The following is a 9,167-nucleotide window of genomic DNA, read 5'->3' on the forward strand; positions in this document are numbered from 1 at the left end:
TAAAAGAAAAGGATCTGGAGATTAACTACTTTCACTTTTTTGAAGTTCTAAAGCTCAGATTATATCCACAAAATGGAGCTGCTAATTCCTATCTCAAAATTGAGGAATAAATGAGATAAACTGTGCAATACACATAAGGCACTTAAATATCTGCTTACAAAATAGACAATAGCAAGAGAAAACCCTTCTGTTCACCCGCTAATACTCTATTCTCATCATGTATTTATACCCACTATGAAACCACGTAAGTCCAAGGGATTCCTGGAAAGAAGTTTTCAAACATGAGAACTTTATGCCACCTAATGTTATACTATACTGAGATTTTAAATATTTAATCCAATTTCAGCCATGTTACATACCATGAATAGCTTTCTATAAACAACTTTACAGATCAGTTATAATGAAATAAAAAATAAAACCATATACTAGGCAAAGAACTTTATTAACCTTTCTTTCAAACTTTATTCCCAGGCTTCTTCAGCTTAATTAGCTGCAAAGAATGAATTATGTATAAGCAAAAACTGAAAAGAGCTGCAATGTCCAAGGGCTTGGGCTTAAAAATATTAGAGATCTAGATTTTATTAGATCCATAAACAAAAACAATTTTAAAAAGCAGTCATAATATAAAATAGCAGCTCCCAGTAACTTCTTCAAGTTTCATCTTCAGAAGTGGACTCAATTCAGTTTGCCTCATTCTTGGAAGCCTCGTCAAAATTCTCCACAAGATCTAGAAAATAAAGTAGAAATTCTACAAAAAGAGGCCAAATCTACAAATGAGTATCAGATCTTAAAAGGAGATGAAGGAAAGACAATGATTTGCCAATGACATAAGAACACTGTGCCCAAAGCATATGTATACATCACTATTTCCACCCCACTGCAAGAATTAAACAATGTAACACACTGGTCAACATGGGGGAACAGAACCAAAGAACACTATGACCATGAGACACAATACTGACATTTTCCTGGGGTCCTAAGGATAGGTGCTGTGCAAAATAGAAATACAGCAAAACCTCTTTAAGTTGACCACCGAAGGAATTATAACTGGTCAACATAAGGACATAGGCCTACTGCATTGATAGGTACATATGGTACATGTCTAGTCTATGAAAATTAGGTCAACTTTAAGGAGGTAGTCAACTATGGACGGCCTAGTGTATTTGCTTTTTTTTCTTTTTTTTTTTTTTTTTTTACTAAATCATAGCTGTGTACATTGATATGATCATGGGGCATCATTCACTAGCTTCACAGATCGTTTACCAAGTTTCACATATACCCTTGTAAGCCTAGTGTATTTGAGTCTAGTGATTCTCCTACCCAATATTTGTTTTACCACAAAATAAATAATCTAATAATAGAGATAATTGAAAGATGCCTCATGATTGCCAAAGGAGTTATTCTGCTACAGATTTTAGAATGGTTATATCCCAAGATATTCAAACGACTTCTCCACACCTTCTCATAAATTCATGAATTTCATAATAGAAAAGCAGGGTCACCAGTGATCTGTAAGTAGTTATATTTAGGCTGCAAAATACTTGTTTATAATTTAAGGTGAGATATCTACACATCCTTGGCATCCCAAACAGAAACAAGTCTATAAACATAACTCCCAGTTTAATAACACTCCACTATCTTTCTAAGCAAGGTCCAAGTCCCCATTTACCTTATACTCAACCTCTCCCCCCACTTCCCCAGTAGTTTTTCCTGTAAAGATTCTTTATTCTGTCTTGCTAAGATTTTTTAGGCTCATGAAGGTTCACAAGTGAAGTTTCCTACCTGGAACTTCATCATCATCATCCTCTCCAGTAGCAAGTGGTGCTTTTCCATCCACAGCTAAGAGGGAAATGTAAATGTCACTCACATATTTGGTTTTCAATAAACACCAAACAAAAGAACAGATGAGATGCCCAGTATCGTTACAACCTATATTCATGACAGGTGGAATTTTATCTACAGTACTATTAATAACATGATACTCTGTTGCCTACAAATGGATTAAAATACTTGGAATAGCCAACACACCAAATTCTACTCCCATCCCTTCAATTCCTTTAAGCCCATCAGAGGCTCTGGGATAGTGAGCATAAGAGCAGCAGGAGCCCTTAGAGTGCAGGTAAAACTTATATGCTAAATTATGGTTAAAACTCATTTGGAGAGACAAATGAAGAGGCCATTTTCTCAACTGCTCCTGTTTGTGAGTGGCACAAAGGAGATACTCAGTATTTACTGAAATGAAAATAAAATGTTCAAAAAATTAAGTGCCTTTGAGTGGTAAGCATCTACTTTATTACACTAGAACATGAACTACACATGAAAATATGTACTAGCCTCATACAGGTTATCAGTGGAATATTTCAAAAGCCTACTTCAGCTCTGAAAGCCTAAGACAGTCTAGAACAGTGGTTCTCAAACTGTGGGTCGTGACCCACAGGAACTGTATTAAAGGGCTGCAGCATTAGGAAGGTTGAGAACCACTGGTCTAGAATCTGGTATGTACCTTGGCATGACAATAAGAATATTAACTGAGGCAGAGTGACTCAATACCCAGAAAAAGACTAAATAATGAGCCATATAGTAAGCCTCTGACTTGCTCCCGTATTCCCATCTTTAAAAATTTTAAGCAATAGACCTTAGCATAAGATACCACACCCACAAATGTACACCTATTCGACCGCACTGTTTTCTGCCCTGAACAAAATCTTTATCATGTTGTAATTCAAAACAACAATATTGGCAGGTCATTTCTTAATTATTGGTAATACTAATTATATAGATACAACTGAAAAATTCTGGTAATTTACACTAATTATTTTTTAATCAATTCAGCAAAGTCCAAAATTAACATTTTAATCATTTGTATATAGCTAATGAAGTAAAAAAATTTTAAGTCTCTGATCCAAAGTAAGAAGAAAAACAAAATTCCACTACATGAAGTATAAGGAACAGTGAAAACTAGGTTATTATTATAAATATCAAGAATAAATGCTTAAAATCAGTTAAAAATGTTATTTTTTATAAGTATTTCCAGACAGGAAAAAAATAAGAAGAAAAGTTTGTATTTCCAAATGTAAAGACATTCATATCCACTATGAGCCCTTTGACTACAGAAATTGGCTGCTAAATGAGCAATCCCCAGCAAGCCCACTCCCAGGAAACTCACATTGTTTAGGCAGAGCTTCAGCCAGCCTCCTCAAGCTTGTCAGACTGTCTGCACCAAGCTGGTTTAAGATGCTGGGTAGCATTTCTGTCAGCTGCTTTGTCTCAGCATGGCCTGTAATGGTGAAAGTGTTTGCTGCCAGAGATGCCTGAACTTTAGGGTTGTTAAAGTGGATCACTGTTCCTTGGTTTGTAAACATATTCACCTATAAAGAAAAAATTTTTAAATAAGCAACACTGACCAAAGTGTCTTTAAAACCAAATATGCTGGGCGGCACCCGTGGCTCAAGGAGTAGGGCGCCAGTCCCATATACTGGGGGTGGTGGGTTCAAGCCCAGCCCTGGCCAAAATTGAAAAAAAAAGAAAGAAAAACCAAACCAAATATGCTTTATTAAACAAAAATTGAAGTCTAACTAAATTTTTTCTGGACTAGAACATGCAATCTAACAGCTTTTAGACTTGCTAATCTCCCCAGTATTTGTTAATAGGGTAGAAACATGTCTCAGGGACTTTAAAAATCTAGTGGGATATCAAACAATGTTGGAAGCAGAGTCAAATCAGTTAATGCATGAACATCAAAACTTGTTATAGCCAAATCTTATTTTTTTTTTTTTAAGAAATAAGACTTGGGGCAGTGCCTGTGGCTCAGTTGGTAAGGCGCCGGCCCCATATACCGAGGGTGGCGGGTTCAAACGCGGCCCCGGCTGAACTGCAACCAAAAAATAGCTGGGCGTTGTGGCGGGCGCCTGTAGTCCCAGCTACTCGGGAGGCTGAGGCAAGAGAATCGCAGCAGCCCAGGAGTTGGAGGTTGCTGTGAGCTGTGTGAGGCCACGGCACTCTACCGAGGGCCATAAAGTGAGACTCTGTCTCTGCAAAAAAAAAAAAAAAAGAAATAAGACTTGACACTTACCTCTTCAATACCAGAGATATTGTTTACCCCTAACTTCTTTAAGGAGAATTGAAGTTTTTTATCATCTGCTGTAGCTGTTCTATGAACCACCTTCTTCTTTCTGCGAGCAGTTCCCTTGAAGTGAAGAAAAGGAACAAAACCAGCAAATTTATACCATTTCAAATGCGAACAGTTTCTAATTCATTTCTCACCTTTGACACTGTATAAGAACAGTATCAACACAAAATTTTTATGCGGTGAGGGCAAAGATAGAAGCAAAAGAGGAAAAGGAGATAACTGTCTACAAATCCGTAACTATTTCTAGTTTTGTCAGATATAAAATAAAAGAATGACCTTCTGGAAGTCCTACTTTTTACAATATTTCTGCTAAAAGTGATCAAAGAGGTGGCATGTGTTAACCTAAACTCAGGCTCATTTAGAAGAACTTTATGTCTAGAATTAACATTTTCTACTTTTACATTAAAGAGAAGTCAACACCCAAATTAATACAGCTAAGATAATATATGAAGCATTCCAACGAGTCTGTTGTATACAGCACCCAATAGTAAAATCTCAAGCTCTCTTAATTTACAAGGCCTCTCTAATATATCACTCTTGACTACTGTCTCCCACCACACACACTCATCTTCAGCCAGATAAACCTCTTCGCTGGTCTTGGAACAGGCCAAGCCGGCTATGACTTTAGGGCCTCTGCACATGCTGTTCCTGTCTTCCCCAAGCATTTGCATGGTTTCTTCTCTCACTGAAGATCTCTACTCTTATAGAGAGTACTATATTAGAATGGGTTTTCTCCAACAAAAAAATAGCCGGGGGTTGTGGTGGGCGCCTGTAGTCCCAGCTGCTCTGGAGGCTGAGGCGAGAGAATCGCGTAAGCCCAAGAGCTGGAGGCTGCTGTGAGCTGTGTGACGCCACAGCACTCTACCGAGGGCAGTACAGTGAGACTCTGTCTCTACAAAAGAAAAAAAAAAAAAAAAAAAGGTTTTCTCAACCATCCAGTGTACAATAGCAACTCCCTTACTCATTACCTTTTTATCCTGTTTTAGTTTTCTTCATAACACTTAAGACAGTGGTTCTCAACCTTCCTAATGCCACAGCCCTTTAATACAGTTCTTATGGGTCGCAACCCACAGGTTGAGAACCGCTGCTATAAGAGATAAAATACATTTTATTATCTGTCTCCTCTCACTGTAAGAATATAAGCTACTGGAGGACTACACCTATTCTGTTTACTGCTATAAAACCACTAAACAATACATGGCTCAATGAAAGCACTCAGGGAAAGGATATCCCAACTACCTCACCTCCTTCCCTAATCCATGTATTCATCGTTTAAAGATCCTGTTCAAGCCATTACCTCTTCTGTATCTTCCCATAACTCTGCAACTATCCCCTCCATGCCAAATCATTCCCATTTCCATATTTTGAAAACATTCCTATTGCATTACATATATTATAACCAAGAAAATTGTTTAAGATACTTATCTCCTCTGATAGACTTAAAGCTCCTCCAGAGACTTTAAACTTATTAAATTTTATATTCTCAGGAGTCAACACGGTAAAGGCCAATATAAATGTTTAAAGAGAATATTAACAGCTACAAAAAAAAAAAATACTAGTTATCACCTCCCCCTCAAAAAAACTTATGAACAAAAATCACCTTGAAGTGGTCATGTACAGTTTCCAAAGAATCCTAATAAATTCTAAGGAAGTCTTAAGATTCTAAAAACAAACCCGGCCTATCTTCTATAGGTTCTATACACTTCACATATATAGTGACATTTTTACTTAATCAATTCTGTTTAGATACTGAAATAAAGGCCTTTTATAACTTTATCTAAAAGTACTTAACACTGTTTTCTCTAAGGCAAAACTACCTAATTTCACATTCCAAGTAGGTTTCTTAAATGGTGCTGAAAATATTTCCATGTTACAATGACTACAGAAATACTTCCTGTACTAGGTAAGTATTAAGATGTTAGGACACAAAGTTTAATCCTGTATCAACTTTAAATACTCTAGAAAACCTCAAGGTTTTCCTTTACTCTTGTCTCTCTGAAAAACAGAGTAACAGAAAAGCACATTATTCAAATTATTCCTTCTAAAAGTGCACTGAAAAGAGCAGTAGTTAAAACCAGCGATAGAAAAACATCCAAACACTGACCCACAAAGAAAATTTTGAGTTTTTCTGGCACTGGAAAGGCACAGTCTGGTAATTGTTAAAAAGGTCAATAAACATCTAATGTTATTAATACATAGGTATGAGTCTTCAAGACTACCATCATCGGCCCACCCACCACCCCCAAAAGATCATGGTATTCACTGCTGGCAAAGTTTAGTAATGTAACAAAGCTGCATCTTATTTACGATGAAGAACAACGTTCGGCTAACTCGCAGCAGATGTTGCTTGAAGATACTGGTAAATGCTTACAGCTGGAGAAAACTAATAGGTAATAAACACGTACTATGGAAGCTCTACACGTTTTACTAAGTAAAAACATGATCTGTTTCAACAAGCTACCACACCCTGTTAAATACTAGGAATGTGCCAACAATACAACTAGGTAAACTGCCTGAGGGATTTAAGTAAAATACTTAGCAATCTTAAACCAGCTCAAAAAAAGAATCCTCTAGAAGAGAATCTGAATCCACAAGGAAAAAAACCAATTAACCAAACACCCATCATTTAAAAATCAGTGGGTCGCTTTCTTTCTCTCAGTTTTATCATAATATAAAGTTAGAACAGAAAAGATGGCTCTTAGGTAATATTTTCAAATCTAATAGCCACTGCTCTTAAAACTCTAAAATACATCTATAAGGAAGATATCATCAAATATCCTTGAAAACATACAACTGCCCTAAATGTAATTTTAGTTCAGAAAGCATTACAGAAAAGGTCTTAATTTATGAGAGACAAACGCCTAACAGGAGAAAATTACCAACAAATTGTTAGATTAAAAACAAAACAAAAAACAGGCACCAACTTTACACAACTTAAGCTACAAGTCAAGGTTATAATGTGCACAACAGTCTAGCTGAAACGACACATTTTTCTTACTAATTAAACTAGGAAACAGTGTTCTACTTATACACTGTAACAACGAAAAACATTTACATAAAAGCAATTGTTTTCAGTTCATGTGTTATCCGATCACTCGCTTCCCTTTCCCTTTTAATAAACAGCTTGCAGGTCTCCTGCTCTAGAGTATCGAAGCCCCCCCGCCCCCTCCCCGGGATTTGCCAGCCCTGTCAATTTCCCTCGGTAGGCAGAGTGACAAACCAACATCAGAAACGGAAAATAAATGCTTTTTTAAAACCCTTAATCTTAAAAGCCCCAAACTATTAAAACTTACTTTCCCACCAATGCGCACTTGTGCCTGTAGTTTGGCAAGTTTCTCTTGGTTCATGATAGTTTCTTTCATCTATAAAGAGAGGAAATCCTCAGCAAGGAAAGGTCTAGCTCACTCTAGCATTACACTCTCGTTATTTCCCAAGACACCAGCAAGAGAATAAATGTCCTACACAGGCCGAAACCTGGATCCCAAACCCACCACGCAAAGCTCCGAGTTTCAGTTTTGGGGGAGCCCAAAGAGCACCCACTTCCCCACAGCTCCCCGCTCTTTGCAGGCCCCAAACAAGGGCTCTAACCCACTCCCGGCCAGCACCCCCCACCCCTGGCCCTGGCCTAGTCTCGGCCTAGCCAGGGCCTGCCCGGCCCGGCCACTCTCCGCAAGCCTCGCGGTACCTGAGGCTCCTGTCCTCGGGTTCCGCCGGGAGATGGAGGAAGAGACATCGTCGCCTCGCCCCCAGAGCAGCCGCCCCTGGCTCGACCTCGCCCCCGAGAGTCAGCCTGAGCGGGTGCGCCCGTCCGTCGCATCGCCTTCCTCTCCTCAGCCCTGTCCCTCCCTGTCTCGCTCCTTCCGGGAACTTCCCGCCCCCGTTCCCGTCCTCCTCCCACGCCGGCGTCCAGAGCCTTTTTGTACCTTGTCGGAGCGTAAAGGGGGCCGCGCGGGGGACTAGGGTTGGTGCCCAGGGGGTCTTGGGTGGACCAGCTGAGTTTAAGCGCACACACGCGGAGACGCAAGATGGCAGCTAGAGGAAGGCCGGAAGTGACACAACGCCACTTCCTCCAAAAGTCAGGAAACGGTCTTAGCGGCGAGCTCGGTGCCTTGCTGCGCACGCGCTGCGGCGTTTGTGACGGACAGACGGCCCCTCCTCTGCTTGTCCGGCGGCCTCCGGCCAGGTGACCCGCAAAGTGCTGTGGGTTGAGGCTGCCTGCTGGAGCCCCGGGGAAGCCCAGAGAAGGGTGAGAGAGCGTGGTCTTTGCACAGTTCGGTTGAGTTAGTCTGTCCAGTGTCCGCTGGGCCCTGCTGCTGAAGTTCTCTACCCTCAGAAGAAAGGGCCCGTTCGCCTTTCCTGGAAAGCCTCGTGGCGCCTCTTTGGCTGCTCTGCCCTCACTGGATGGTATAGATTGGAGAATTGGAAAAATTTTCCCTCGGCCCGAATTAGCTTTTACCAAAAAAAAATTTTTTTTAGAGACAGCCTCACTTTATCGCCATCGGTAGAGTGTTGTGGAGTCCCAGCTCACAGCAACCTCCAACTCCTGGGTTTAGGCGATTCTCTTGCCTCAGCCTCCCGAGTAGTTGAGACTACGGGCACCTGCCACAACGCCCGGCTATTCTTTTTGTTACAGTTTGGCCGGGGCTGGGTTCGAACCTGCCACCCTCAGTATATGGGGCCAGCGCCCTACCCACTGAGCCACAGGTGCCACTCTACCAAAATATTTTGTTGAAAACAAGCTAAAAATATCCCCCCCAAAGTTAAGTGGTATATTAGATTGTTCCGGCGTCCTGGTTCAGAATTTCTGGGGAGCGTGTTCAGATACATCTCCGAGCTCCGCCCCTCAAAATGCAATTTTGTAGGAGTAGTATGCGGTAATCTGCATTTTAGCAAATTAGTAGATGATGATGATGATGATGATGATTTTTGCAGGTTTTTTTTTTTGGCCGGGGCTGGGTTTGAACCCTCCACCTCCGGTATATGGGGCCGGCGCCCTACCCCTTTGAGCCACAGGCGCCGCCCTACGTGATTAATATCA

At 40.5% G+C, this 9,167-nt stretch overlaps 1 protein-coding gene across 4 annotated transcripts; it reads right to left on the reverse strand.

The window, feature by feature from the left end:
- Nucleotides 1-423: 423 nt before the first annotated feature.
- Nucleotides 424-8,200, reverse strand: BTF3 (basic transcription factor 3). 4 transcript variants are annotated; one of them, XM_053588895.1, is made up of 6 exons: nucleotides 8,053-8,200; nucleotides 7,423-7,491; nucleotides 4,073-4,186; nucleotides 3,167-3,368; nucleotides 1,783-1,839; nucleotides 424-727 (listed from the first exon to the last, which is right to left on the reverse strand). In XM_053588895.1, exons 2-6 carry the CDS (start codon nucleotides 7,489-7,491, stop codon nucleotides 681-683), a joined length of 489 nt encoding a protein of 162 aa, XP_053444870.1. In that variant the 5' UTR covers nucleotides 8,053-8,200; the 3' UTR covers nucleotides 424-680. The 4 variants fall into 4 exon arrangements, with proteins under 4 accessions (XP_053444870.1, XP_053444861.1, XP_053444846.1 ...); XM_053588886.1 differs by having other exon boundaries at nucleotides 424-748; XM_053588871.1 differs by having other exon boundaries at nucleotides 424-748; nucleotides 7,815-8,174.
- Nucleotides 8,201-9,167: the final 967 nt, after the last annotated feature.

The sequence above is a fragment of the Nycticebus coucang genome, chromosome 1, assembly GCF_027406575.1.
Source record: "Nycticebus coucang isolate mNycCou1 chromosome 1, mNycCou1.pri, whole genome shotgun sequence".
Taxonomy (NCBI): domain Eukaryota; kingdom Metazoa; phylum Chordata; class Mammalia; order Primates; family Lorisidae; genus Nycticebus; species Nycticebus coucang.

What these genes read in the sequence shown, in the direction of transcription:
- BTF3 (XM_053588871.1), bottom strand. Translation starts at nt 7,946, where the DNA reads ATGCGACGGACGGGCGCACCCGCTCAGGCTGACTCTCGGGGGCGAGGT. An exon ending in CCCGAGGACAGGAGCCTCAG is followed by an intron (nt 7,492 to 7,814) that starts GTACCGCGAGGC and finishes CTCTCTTTATAG; the next exon opens with ATGAAAGAAACTATCATGAA. An exon ending in TGATGATGATGAAGTTCCAG is followed by an intron (nt 749 to 1,782) that starts GTAGGAAACTTC and finishes CTCTTTTTGTAG; the next exon opens with AATTTCTACTTTATTTTCTA.